This window comes from Delphinapterus leucas, chromosome 20 (assembly GCF_059928025.1).
Source record: "Delphinapterus leucas isolate spDelLeu-1000000601 "Yukka" chromosome 20, BTC_Dleu_Yukka2, whole genome shotgun sequence".
Taxonomy (NCBI): Eukaryota; Metazoa; Chordata; class Mammalia; order Artiodactyla; family Monodontidae; genus Delphinapterus; species Delphinapterus leucas.
Genome location: NC_143148.1, coordinates 13,766,239 through 13,779,643, shown reverse-complemented (window position 1 = coordinate 13,779,643; position 13,405 = coordinate 13,766,239). Strand labels below are relative to the sequence as shown.

General features: G+C 53.0%; 1 protein-coding gene across 3 annotated transcripts; it reads left to right on the top strand.

The window, feature by feature from the left end:
• The first annotated feature begins 570 nt into the window (after positions 1–570).
• On the top strand, positions 571–12,633 carry EIF3K (eukaryotic translation initiation factor 3 subunit K). 3 transcript variants are annotated; one of them, XM_022585735.3, is made up of 8 exons: positions 571–760; positions 1,694–1,792; positions 4,556–4,676; positions 5,979–6,053; positions 9,022–9,088; positions 9,190–9,267; positions 10,984–11,109; positions 12,565–12,633. In XM_022585735.3, the coding sequence occupies exons 3-8, from the start codon at positions 4,659–4,661 to the stop codon at positions 12,594–12,596; spliced, it is 396 nt and encodes a 131-aa protein (XP_022441443.1). In that variant the 5' UTR covers positions 571–760; positions 1,694–1,792; positions 4,556–4,658; the 3' UTR covers positions 12,597–12,633. The 3 variants fall into 3 exon arrangements, with proteins under 3 accessions (XP_022441443.1, XP_089759038.1, XP_022441442.1); XM_022585734.3 differs by having other exon boundaries at positions 640–785; XM_089902912.1 differs by lacking the exons at positions 9,022–9,088; positions 9,190–9,267; positions 10,984–11,109; positions 12,565–12,633 and adding an exon at positions 6,895–8,509 and having other exon boundaries at positions 636–785.
• Positions 12,634–13,405: the final 772 nt, after the last annotated feature.

Sequence of the window (13,405 nt, the reverse complement as noted above, 5' to 3'; positions counted from 1 at the left end):
TGCCTGCAGTGTGCAGAATCTGTTCACACATCTCATGACGCCACACACGGGGCACTCGCTTCCACCCACAAAACGAGCCGGAGGGGTCCAGGAACCCCCTCACCCCGCCCCTGCCGGGCAGAGAATAACGGCTCTGCGGGCCGCAACCCCCGGCGTTAGAATGGGGTGCGAGGAGCTCAGGATCCTGCCTCAGGGGCCGAGGCCTGGGACAAAAGGGGACCTCAGAGAGCACCTTCCTCGGGACTTGGCCACGGCCCAAAAGGAATCTATCTAACACGTGCATTCCAACACAGTTTTGAGTTCACGGCCGCGCGCAATGCGACGTGGGTGCAAGCCGCCAGTAAACAGTCTCCTTCACTGGGAGTTCCCGCGCACTTCCCAAGGACTGGAACTAGATACGCGAGGCCCCGGAAAACCTTAGCCCCGCCTCCTCGCCTCTAGGGCGCCTGCGCACTGGGCTAGACTAGGTCTTTTCTCGCGCCGTTGGTTCTGCTCGGGTAGAGCGTATGCGCACGCGCTAACTGCGCCGCCGGGAAGAAGTCACGCGGCAGCCGGAAAGCGTGGCAGTAGCCTCCAGAGCTTCCCCACACCTTCACCGCCACTCGGGCTGGAGAGAAAACAAAGACGTAGTTTCCGTTTCCACCAGCTCTTCCTCTTCCAGTTCTCGGGGACGCAGTGCCGGCCGGGACTTCGGCTGTAGCCCTGGTGTGGGAGGCGACAACAGTCATGGCGATGTTCGAGCAGATGAGAGCGAACGTGGGCAAGTTGCTTAAGGGGATCGACAGGTCTGAGCCTGGTCGGAGGGAGCGCTTCTGGCCAAGAGGGGTGGAGGAGAGGGTTTTCTGGAGACAGCAAGGGGTGGGATTTTTCAGTCATGCTGGAGGACATGTTTAAGGAAAGCACTGTAAAGGCCTAAAGGCAGGAGGTAGCCTTACCTACCGCTCAGTCTCCCCCTCTTTAATTGCTTTAAGCCCGCCCTCTCTGCTTCTCAGCTTTCCCTCTATCAGCTCCTCAGTTTCCTCTCTCTGTTCCTCAGTCTCACTGTGTCTCTCAGTGCCTCTTTATTGCTCTCCCTTTTTTTCCTCATGTCATTCATTGAACACATGTTTACTAAAATCTACTCGGTCAGTTCTGGGCAATGCTGCGGACCAGAGGTGACCAAAAACCGCCAAAGGTCATGCTTTCATGCAGTTCCTAGTTCAGAGTCCAGGCAGACCAGACAATAGACAGTGATAGCCAGGAGTGGTCAGAGCGGTGATGGGGGAAGCACAGGTAGGTTGGTCGGGGCTGGGATGAGGGAAGCTAGGCAGGAGACGATGGGGCTAGACCACAGTGGGGTTTGGGGACAGAAGGAAGGGGTGGGTGGCGAAGATGTCCAGGGGACCAGGTATACAGGCTGCAAGGGCTGGTTGGCTGAGAGATTGAGGAGGCATCCTAGAAAAGACTCCAGGGTTCTGACGGGGTTTAGAGGTTACGCTTAGGTCTGGGATGTGGATAAGCTTCAGTAGAGGTTATAGAGGTGATTCAGTATTTGAGTAGAGCAAATGGCCAGTGACAGATGTAGAGGGAGGGAAGAAAGGAAGAGGGAGGAGCAGGCTACAGTGCCCTCCACCCCCCACCGGGTTCCATAGAGTGACGGGCCTCAGCTCTTGTCTCCTCTTTGCTTACCCATCTTGTTTCTCCTCTACTCTAGGTACAATCCTGAGAATCTGGCCACCCTGGAGCGCTATGTGGAGACACAAGCCAAGGAGAATGCCTATGATCTGGAAGCCAACCTGGCTGTCCTGAAGCTGTGAGTGTCTGCCTCCATTCCCACCCCCATGCCAGTAGCCAGCACTCCCAGCACTGGGTGGGTTGGGAGTTGGGGGTGGCCTGCAGGATGTGGCTTCTCTCTCTTTTTCAGAGTTGAAGTATAGTTGATTTACAATGTTGTATTAGTTTCAGGTGTACAACATAGTGTTTGGATATTTTTATAGATTATGCTCCGTTTAAAGTTATTATAAAATATTGGTTATATTCTCTGTGTTGTACATTACATCCTTGTATCTTATTTATTTTATACATTGTAGTTTGTACCTCTTAATCCCCTATCTTCCCCTATTTTGCCACTCCCCCACCCCACTCCCCTCTGTTAACCACTAGCTTGTTCTCTGTACCTATGAGTCTGTTTGTTTTGTTGTATTCATTCGTTTTATTTTTTAGATTGCACATAGAAGTGAAAACATAAGGTATTTGCCTTTCCTTGTCTGACTTACATCACTAAGCATGATATCCTCTAGGTCCAACCATGTTGTTGCAAATGGCAAATTTCCATTCTTTTTTTTTTTCTTTAAATGGATGAGTAATATTCCATTGTGTGTATGTGTTTATATGTACCACATTTTCTTTATCCATTCATCTGTTGATGGACAGTTAGGTTGCTTCCAGATCTTGGCTATTGTAAATGGTGCTGCTCTGAACATTGGGGTGCATGTATCTTTCGAATTAGTGTTTTTATTTTCTTCAGATATATACCCAAGAGTGGAATTGCTGGATCATATAGTAGTTCTATTTTTAATTTTGGGGGGAAGCTCCATACTGTTTTCCATAGTGACTGCACCAATTTACATCACACTAACAACCTACGAGAGTTCCCTCTTCTCCACATCCTCGCCAATGCTTTGTTATTTTTTGATGATAGCCATTCTGACAGATGTGAAGTGATATCTCATTGTGGTTTTGATTTGCATTTTCCTGATGATTAGCAATGTTGAGCCTCTCTTCATGTGCCTGTTGGCCATCTGTATGTCTTCTTTGGAAAAATGTCTATTCAGGTCTTCTGCCCATTTTTGAATAGGGCTGTTTGTTTGTTGGTATTGAGTTGTGTGAGCTCTTTATATATTGATACTTTGGATAGGATGTGGTTTCTCTTAATGTGCAAGACTAGGAAGCCAGAGAAGTTGGGGCTGGAGGAGGGATGGCTTTTAAATAAAAACACACATACAGGCTAGTACATAAAACGAATGTATAGTTTAACAAGCGATTATAAATGAACACCTATGTAATCACCATCCAAATTGAAAAACTGAGTGTTGCTAGCGCCCCTGGTCCTTTGCCCCATATGCTTTGTGCCAACCACCCTGACCCTGGTAGCCACTCTCGTGGTGTGCTCTCATGGCCTGGCTTTATGTGAATTCACTGCATGTGCACGTACACACGCACACATACACACGCATCCTGATTAGCTTAGTTCAGGTTTGCCTGTTTTGACCTTGACATAAGTGTAATTATACAGCTGGAGCTCTTCTGCGTCTGGCATCTTCCACTTGGCCCTGGGTTTGTGAGCTCCATCCTTTTTCTGTGTGGCTGCAGTTTGTTTGTTGTCATTGCTGTATAGTGTTCCACGTGTGTCTGTGTCTTAATTATCTGTTCTCCTGTTAGTGGGCGTTTGGGTTCTTCCTCCTCAGTGCTTTATTGACATACTACCAGCTGTGTAATTTTTTTTTTTTTTTTTGCGGTACGCGGGCCTCTCACTGTTGTGGCCTCTCCCGTTGCGGAGCACAGACTCCGGACGCACAGGCTCAGCAGCCGTGGCTCACGGGCCCAGCTGCTCCGCGGCATGTGGGATCTTCCCGGACCGGAGCATGAACCCGCGTCCCCTGCATCGGCAGGCGGACTCTCAACCACTGCGCCACCAGGGAAGCCCCAGCTGTGTAATTTTTATAGCTTGCATAGCCTCGGTTTTGCCATCGATAAAATGGAGATAACAACACTTGTATTTGTGAGCTTGTTTGGGTTGTTGTTGGTGATAACCACTGCTTAGTGAGTGCTCCCCACGTGGCAGCTGCTGTGCTGGAAGCTTTGTGTGTATTAACTCACTTAGATGTGAGGTAATCGTGAGCTCACTTGCCGCTGAGAGCTAGATATGGTTGTTATGGTCCCGTCTTGCAAGGGAGGAAACCTATGCACAGAGCATTTAAAATAAGTAGTCCGGGCTTCCCTGGTGGCGCAGTGGTTGAGAGTCCGCCTGCCGATGCAGGGGACACGGGTTCGTGCCCTGGTCTGGGAGGATCCCACATGCCACAGAGCGGCTGGGCCCGTGAGCCATGACCGCCGAGCCTGTGCTCCGCAACGGGAGAGGCCACAATAGTGAGAGGCCCACATACCGCAAAAATAAAATAAAATAAATAAAAATAAAATAAGTCCCCACCAAACAAATAAATAAATAAGTAGTCCAAGTTCACTCAGCACTGAAGTTTAAACCCAGGCACTTGCCTCCAGAGCCTTGACCACTACTGCAGACCGCCTCTTATGTACTCATTTGTTTGTGAATCACTCAACACTGTCTGCCTTACTGCATGGTTGTGAGGATTAACTGTCCCCATCTACAGAGCAGGAAAGTAGGGTCAGGGAGGCTAGGGTCACACAGCCAGAGAGTGGTGTGGTTGGGATCGGAGCCCAGGTGTGTCCAGCTCCCAGACTCTGGGCCGAAGCAGCGGGCAGCCTGCCTGGCACCTGGTGAGGCCCAGGGACCTGGAGACAGCACTGCTACTGTGTCTCTTGTTCCCCTTCTCAGGTACCAGTTCAACCCAGCCTTCTTCCAGACCACAGTCACCGCACAGATCCTGCTAAAGGCCCTCACCAACCTGCCCCACACCGACTTCACGCTGTGCAAGTGCATGATCGACCAGGCCCATGTATCCTTCCCATTTCCCGGGCTGGGTGTGTGGGAGGGGGCGGGGCAGGGTAGCTGAATTCATGGGGAAGTGGTCTGAGTTCAGCCACAGACACTGAGCTGTGAGCTTGGCCCGGTGCTGGCTGGGACTGAAGCACTGCGGAGGCTGAGGAAGGCCTGGCCCCCTGCCCTCACGGAGCTCACAGTCTAGTGGGGGAGACCTGTCCTGTCGGTGACAGCCTGAAATAGTCAGGGCTTGGGGTTAGAGAGCAAGAGGCACCTGAACCTGCCTGGATGCTAGGAAAGCTTACTGGAGGAGGGAACATATGAAAGGTGAGGAATTAGGTGAAGCGGTAGGGAAGGGTGGTCCAGGCCAAGGGAATAGTATGTAGCGAAAGGAGGAGGAGAAGAGCTCAGTGCTGGTTTTCAGAGGCAGTAGAGGAAGTTTGGCATAGCTGCGCCACAGAATTGGTCAAACTCAAAAAGGGCACTGGGGAGCCGTAGAAGGCTTTAAAGCTGCAGAGCGATATGGGTAGATTTATGCTTTAGAAAGATTCCCATGAGGCTTCCTAGCTGAGTAAAGACCACCAGGCAAAAGGCAGGAGCCGTGAAGAGCTAGATTGTCAGCTGAACTTCATCGTATGTAACCTCAGGGCCTGGCACAGTGTCTGGCATAGTGCTGGTCTTCAGTGAAGAAATACTGAGTGAAAAATCAATAAACTGGCCTGCTCACTGGTGGCGGGGCTGAGAAGTGTCTTCCTCATTGAACCTGCTCTGCTAGGTGTGTCCATGGGAGCACCTGCCTTCTGAGAGACTGTCCACCTTCCCCAGAGGTCCGTTCCAGTGGCTTAAAAAAGGCACGTTGTCCACTTTTCAAAGTACAACAAAGTGTACAGTGAAAAAGCCAAGGTTTCCTCCCTCCCCATCCCACAGCCACCTACTCCCCTCCCCGAAGACAGCAGTTGTTTGCAGTTCTTGGCTACCTTTCCACAGATACCCTACTGGTACATAAGTACAGGTGTTTATAGACACATATCCCTCCCCTACCAAATGGTGGGCTGTTACACACATCATTCTGCATCTTGCTTTTTTCTTATCACAGTGTGTCTCATCGCTTTCTCCATGTCACTTCTATAAGAGGTGACTCGATCTCAGTGTGTGGAGTGGCCACAGTTGAATTGTCCCCATCACTGGGTCACTAGGGTGTTTCTCACTTTTGCCATTACGAGCGTGCTGCGGTGCACAGAAGGTGGGCGGGCTGGTCTAGGGTCAGCAGCAGCCTCCTCGGGCTCCAAGGCCTTTTGCCCTTAATGCTTCCTCCCAGCAAGAAGAACGGCCCATCCGGCAGATTTTGTACCTCGGAGACTTGCTGGAGACATGCCACTTCCAGGCCTTCTGGGTAACTTCTCTTGGGTCCGTGGGCAGGGTGGTGACTGGGCCGCGTGGAAAAGACTGCTAAAAGTCATGGCCAGGGCTTCCCTGGTGGCGCAGTGGCTGAGAGTCAGCCTCAACCACACGGATTCATGCCCTGGTCCGGGAGGATCCCACATACCGTGGAGCGGCTGGGTCCATGAGCCATGGCCACTGAGCCTGCGCGTCTGGAGCCTGTGCTCGGCAACAGGAGAGGCCACAACAGTGAGAGGCCTGCGTACCAAAAAAAAAAAAAAAAAAGTCACGACCATGCACATTTGTTGGCTGCCTCCGTGGCAGTGGGCCCTGTGCTCAGAGCTTTGCGTGTGTGGTCACATGGAATGGTCATCCTCACCCGGAGCCAGGACTCCCAGGTCCTCTCCTCTGCCCGCAAAGCTCAGGAGCGTGCTCATGCGGGCCTGCTCTCTCTCCCCCCTTCCCCCTCCCCTCCCCTCCCCCTTCCCCTTCCCCTCCCCTCCCCCTTCCCCTTCCCCTTCCCCTCCCCCTCCCCCTCCCCTCCCCCCACGTTCTTCCAGTAAAAGTCCTCCATCCTCTAAATACTCTTCCCCCCTTTCCTTGCTCTAACTGAGCCTGGCCTCCCACTCCTGCAGCTTCCCAAGTGGGAGGCCAGGTGGCCTCCTAGCTTCTCACTGCCACTCCCAGACCCATCTCCCCTCCCCCAGCCCCCAGCCCCAAAGCGCCTGTGATAGCACTTCCTGCCCCACTTTGTTGGTATCAGCACCCCCCTGCCCGCCCCGCATGACTGCTCCTCATTTTTGTGAAGAATTTAGCTCACTGCCACTCTTTACCAGTGCTGTCTTTCTTCTCAGATACTTGAAAGGGCAGATCCGTCATCCTTCCACCACCCTGACTTCTCAGTTTCCGGATTTCTTGTCCTACCTGTGTCCCGAGCCCCTCACATCCTAGACCGGTTCTCAGCACATTGGACCCCTGAGGAATTAAAAAAACAAATACGAACACGTGAATCCTGCCTTCACAGAATCTGATGTAATTGGTCCAGGTGTGGTCTAGGCTTAGGGATTTTAAACACTTATCCTTGGTGATTCTGATCGCCGGCTAAGGCTGGGAACCACCGGCCTGTACTCAATTGCCTCCTCTTCTGCCCATGAATGTCAAACGTTTCCACCCTCCGACCACTCCCTCCTCGCTTCCCAGCTCGCCCCCATGAGGTCAAGTCTCCGACCCGACATTCTTGGGCCTGGCCAGCAGCCCCAGTCCTCTGTTCTGCTTCCTCCTTCAGCGCAAGGTGTGCGCTTCTCCCCTCGACACCTGTGTCTGAGGGGATGCTCCAGGCTGGAAAAGACCCAGCAAGCGACCCAGACCCGCTCTTCAGCTCCTCCTGGCCTGGGGCCTTGCTTCCCTCCCCCTCGCCTGGACAGCTCTTCACAGCTGCCCATCACCACCACTTTCTCCCCACCTCAGCTTACAATCGGGCTTCTCATTTCATGGGAAAATAGAAGCAGCCAAAGCAGAACTTCCTGCCCCTGGCCAGACGTCTACCGGCAGCTGACAGAGCACTTTTCTCTTTTCGTGGGCGACCTGTCCCTCCTCCCGTCACAGGCACCCCTGCTCCGGTGCACCGACCCCCTTCCCCCTGGCCCACTCAGCAGCATCACCCAAGCCGTTCTCCCCAGTCTCTGATAGCAGCAAACTTGGCCTTCTCGCACTGTTTCTGTCACCACGGAACATGTCCACCCTGCAGTGAGTTCTAGCCTAAAAAAGAGAATGCTCCCTGGACCTCCACACTCCCCACCAGCTCTGCCTCTCGCCCGCTCCCTCTGCTCCCCTTCCAGCCATGCTCCCGCCTGGGGCACTGGCTGGCCCAGTTTGTCCAGGGCTTTTCTGGTTTTCAAGCTGAAAGTCTCACATCCCAGGAAACCCTCAGTCTCAGGTGAATCGGGACTGTCGGTCGGCCCGCCCCTGGGCCAGGTTGCCTGTGCTCAGCCTCCCCTCTCCCCCTGCTCACATGAACTCAACGCCGTTCAGTGCATTCAGGCTTTTATGACCAAGACTCTGCCCCCCGAACCCACACGCAGGCCGTGGAACCACTCTTGTTGAGACCCACAGTGACGTCCCCATTGCTAGGTCCAGTAGGAAGTTCTCAGGCCCCGGCTCAGCTGCCTGGCCAGCGTCTCTTGGCCTCCGGGACAGCTGCTCTCCTGGCTTTCCTCCCGCTGCACCGGCTGCTCCTTCCCGTTGTCCTTGCAGGTTCCTCGTTTCTCACACTGAGGTTGGGGGGCGCCCTGGCTGGGAAGGTGGCATTTGAGCAGAGGCCTGAAGGAGGTGGGAGTGGTAGCCGTGGGGGAAGAGAGTTCCAGCCCCCAAGGCAGCCAGCGCAGAGACCTTGAGGTGGGCGGGTGTCTGGAATTTCTAAGGGGCAGTGAGGAGCCCCAGTGGCTGGAGTGAGGGGGTGAGTGGGAGGAGGTGGTGGGCAGATCCTGGGGGGGCCTCGTGGGCTGTGGTAGAACCGTTGCCCTTTTCTCGGAGATGGGAGCCAAGAGGAGGTAGGTGAGTGTAGGTAGCTAATCTGTATCTGTCTCCTCTCTTGGGACTGTGGTTTCTGCCTGCCAGGTTCAAACCCCAGCTCTGTGACTTTGGGCAAATCACTTAGCTGCTCTGAGCTTTGATTTCCTCATCTCTAAAATGGGCAAGGGACTTCCCTGGCGGTCGAGTGGTTAAGACTCTGTACTTCCACTACAGGGGGTGCGGGTTCGATCCCTGGTCAGGGAACTAAGATCCCACATGCCGTGCGGTGCAGCCAGAGAGAAAAATAAAATGGGCAAAAAAACAGCAACTGTTCCATCATAAGGTTGCACACAGAAGAAGGGCTGGCATGTGGGGTGAATGCTGGGGTGTTCACTTCTGCTATTGTCAGTGTTAATATTCTTGACATTATTGATGTTAATGTTATCTCAACATTGTAAATCCCCTCACAGCAAGCCCTGGATGAAAACATGGACCTCTTGGAAGGTATAACTGGCTTTGAAGACTCTGTCCGAAAATGTAAGTTCCTCTCCGAGCTTGGGCTCCCTGCTTGCGGGGGAGGGAGTGGCAGCAGGGTCTTGGGGCTGGCCCGTCATCGTCTTTGTCCCGAATTTCTACAGTTATCTGCCATGTTGTGGGCATTACTTATCAGCACATTGATCGCTGGCTGCTGGCCGAGATGCTCGGGGATCTGACAGGTAAGGCCCCCTCTGGGTCCCTAGTGCCCGTTTAGGAGGTTGGGAGTGAGGAGGGCGGTGGGCCTCAGCCAGCTTCTCAGATGGGCCCACCCCTGCCTCGCCAGGTCATTATTGAAGGCCCAGGGAGGGAATAAGGAATTAGTATAAAATGTTCCCTTCTTTGGCGGGGATCCTATGGCATTCATTCATTTATTCTGCGTGAATTAATTCAACGCCTATTCTGTGTTCAAGGCCCTGGGGCCACAGCAGTGAACAACACAGAATGACTCAGATTCGTTCTTGTGGAGTTGGCAAAGCAGATGACAAATGAAGACGTACATGTCCAGTGGGAATTCATGCATGACAGCCCCTAGAGAGGGCTGGGGTGGGCGAGGGGCGGGGGGACAGGAGGCACATGGAAGTGAGGAGGTGCAGCATCTGAACGGTTACAGCCTGAGGGCAGAGCCAATGTGAGGATCCTGTGTCCTCACAGAGCAGCCAGGAAGCCCTAGGCTGGAGCAGGGTGAGTGAGGGGGCGTAGCTGAGGGCAGAGAGGTGGTGGTGGGAGGGGCTTCAGATACTGAGGAGTCTCCTGCCTGAGGACTTTGTCCTTTACCCTGAGTGAGATGGAGCCACTGGAGGATCTGAGCAGAGAGGGACCTGATCAGATTTATGTTTTTAAAGATCCCTCCAAGGGCTTCCCAGGTGGAGCAGTGGTTGAGAGTCCGCCTGCCGATGCAGGGGACACGGGTTCATGCCCCGGTCCGGGAAGATCCCACATGCCGCGGAGTGGCTGGGCCCGTGAGCCATGGCCGCTTGGCCTGTGCGTCTGGAGCCTGTGCTCCGCAACGGGAGAGGCCACAGCAGTGAGAGGCCCGCGTACCGCAAAAAAAAAAAAAAAGATTCCTCCAAAAAGAAAAAAAAAAATGTGTGTGTATTTGCTCATTTTGCAAAAAGAAACGCAAGAAGGAAAAATAAAAGAATAAGGAAAATGGTTACTCCCTGGGGGCCAGAAGTGAGAACAGGGAGGAGAGTGGTGGGTTGGGGGAGAGATTTCTCTAAGTACCGTCTTGGGTAGTTTTGCCTTTTGAGCCAGGTGGGTTTTTGGTGGGATGTTTGTTCGTTTTCAGTGGAAGCTAACTTTTAGTGGGCACTTTGAGTCAGGCACTATACTAAGTGCTTTACCTCGGATAGATGTTTTACATATTTAAAAGTGAAATTAAATCAAAAGGGGATGAAACAACCCTTAGAATTGAATGTAAAGAGAAACATGAATAATAGTCATACAGAAAAGAGTTATTTCAAGGAACAGAACACTTCTCTGGCTGGACAACCTTACAGGCATATTTTCTAAAGGCAAAAAACAGTTGCAAAGAAATGCTTAAACCTGGTGCCATAAGCTTATTGTTAGTGGTAATGATGACATCCTAACTTTGAAGCCATTTCATGTAGATTGTGGGGAAGGGCAGGTAAGTACACTGCTGTCATTAGGAGCCGAGCTTCAAACTGGGAGAGGTAAATAGAAAATGAAAGGAGGCTAAGACAAAAGCCCTGTAATGGGAAGGATGAGAAGGCTAAAAGGCTCCCTCTGGCTGCTGTTCGGAGAATGAACTATAGAAGCACCAGGCCGGCAGCAGGAGACCAGGTCGGCTGAAGGCAGGGAAGGAGGACACCTTGGCCCCCCGGTGCTGTGGGATCAGAGTGCGCAAAGCCCCTGTGCTGCTGTGTCCCCTGCAGACAGCCAGCTAAAGGTGTGGATGAGCAAGTACGGCTGGAGCACCGATGAGTCGGGCCAGATCTTCATCTGTAGCCAGGAAGAGAGCATTAAGCCCAAGAATATCGTGGAGAAGATCGACTTTGACAGTGAGTGGTGGCCTGAGGCCTCAGGCTGTAGGCCTGAGGAGGTGCCCTTTGACAGACCAGGGCTGGGGCCCCAAAGGACCCAGGTAAATAGGTTCTGGTTCAAGGCCAGGAAATTGGCATCTGCCAGACTCCCCGGACCTCTTCCGTCCCAGGCCGCCTGCCCAGGGAGGGATGGCAGAGGATGCTGGGTGTCCTCCCCTGGAATTCTGGGTACTATATCCTGCCCTGAAGCACTCAGTAAGACTTCCCGGGGTCTGGAGGGGCCTTGCAGGGTGTCCCCGCACCTTCACTGATCCCAGGGCCCTCGGGGCCTCAGCCCCGCATCTGCTAAAACGCAGCAAAACACCAACCAGGAAGTGCAGGCTCTGCAGTCCGGCTAGCTGGGTGGGATCTTGGTTCTTTATTTCATAGCTGTGTAACTTTGGGCAAGAGATTTTTACTTCTCTGTGCCTCGGTTTTCTCACATATAAAGGGGGGGATGATGGCACCAATGATTATAACAAACACTGTGTAGTCCTTTACACTTTTTAAGTCATTGGTCCTCAGGTCACCCCCGTAAGGTAGGTGCCGTTATTGTAAGTAACTGAACACCACCACGATAGGCACCTCATGGAGGTGTGAGTGTGAAGTGAAGCAATCCACGTGCACCACTTAGCAAAGAACCAGTCCCACAGCTCACTGAAGGTTACCCTTGTTGTCAACCATCACGTATACATTACCTAACACAGACTCCACTGGCTGCTCAACTGGAGCAAACTTGCTGTTCCACTAGCACGCGCTCTCTCATCTTTGCGCTGCATGGATGTCTTGGAGTAAGAGAGAACCGGGGGACAGGGAAGGGCTGCTTCCTTAGGCCCTGGGTCTCGAGTGTGATTTTGGTGTTTGAAAGATACGGACTGGTGTGGTGTAGCCTCTGAGTACAAACCAAGTTGCTACTTAATCGAGAAACAAGATTGAGCGGGCAGTCATCTCCACATTTGGGGGCTGTGGACCCTCACTCTAAATGAGATGTGCCCACTGGGTGGGGTTCTCTGAGAGAACTCACTGGAGCAAAGGGTTCTGCAGTGAGGAGATATAAGTTCAGTGCTCAGAGTGTCTTGCAAACAGTACGTAATAAATGTTACTATGAGCCACACTTACTTAGTAACAGGCATTGTTCTAAGGCCATCATTTAATCCCATAGGGTAGATGGTTCTTACAGGTGGGAAACTGAGTTTAGTGACTTGCTTGAGGTCACCCCCCCCCCCCGCGACCCTGCCCCCGGTACAGGGTGGAGCCGCGACCTGAACCTAGGCCTCCTTGTTCCAGACTCCAGACTTTTAACTCGACTGCCTTTGTGATGGTGCCTGAGGGGGTCTGTGCTCATCTGCCCCTGAGCAATCGTGGGTGCTGTGGTTGGTGACCAGAGGTTCGCCTCCCATTCTGCTCACTGACCCTGGCCTTCCCTTTCAACAGGTGTGTCCAGCATCATGGCCTCCTCCCAGTAACTTTGCAGGCACTTAATAAAGACTTGTTGACTTCTTAGCCCTGTTATCTTCTTGTTGGCTTCCTGACTCTGCCCCTCTCCCGCCGGGGGAGCAGGCCTCGCATGGCCCTGTGCTGGGGCCACCTCTGTTCTGGCTGCCCACACCCACGTCCACCAGCAGCCAAGCTTCCTTTGATCTCCTCCTCTGCCCGGACCCAGCAACTGACCTCCATCACCACCTTCCTGACCTGTCAGGTCACAAGTGGAGGGCACGCAGCCATGAATCAGCAAGGAGGGTGTGAATGGACTGTGGGTGAGTCAGCAAGGAGGAGGGTGTGAATGGGCTGTGGGTGAGTCAGCAAGGAGGAGGGTGTGAATGGGATATAGGAGCCCAGCCCTGCACCTGGGGCCAGCTTGGGCTCTTCTGTCCTCTTGAAAACCTAGGTGAACAGGTGTGGGCACTGGGTTCCTGGTGAGGGAGAGGCACCGGTTGCCCTTGGCCCTCACACCTGCAGCCACTAGTGGCCCTGAGGCAGTGGCTGGAGGGGTGAGTTTGCGGGGGGGGGGGGGCGGGGGGCGGTATTCTGGCTGCTTGCTCAAGAGGTTTTGTGTCCTTGCTTTCTGTTCCTCAGTTTCCTCATCTGTGAAAGGGGGAGAATAATGCACCCTTGTCAGAATCATGAGGATTCTGTGAGCTCTGGCTGGTAAATTCCTCAGATCAGGACCTAGCCTGATTTTGGCGCTTAGAAAACTGGAGTCGTTAATTTCAGAGTCAGAAGAGTTTGTCCCCAGTGTTGCAAACTAGTCCCCAGCACTCTTCTGTTTGGTGAG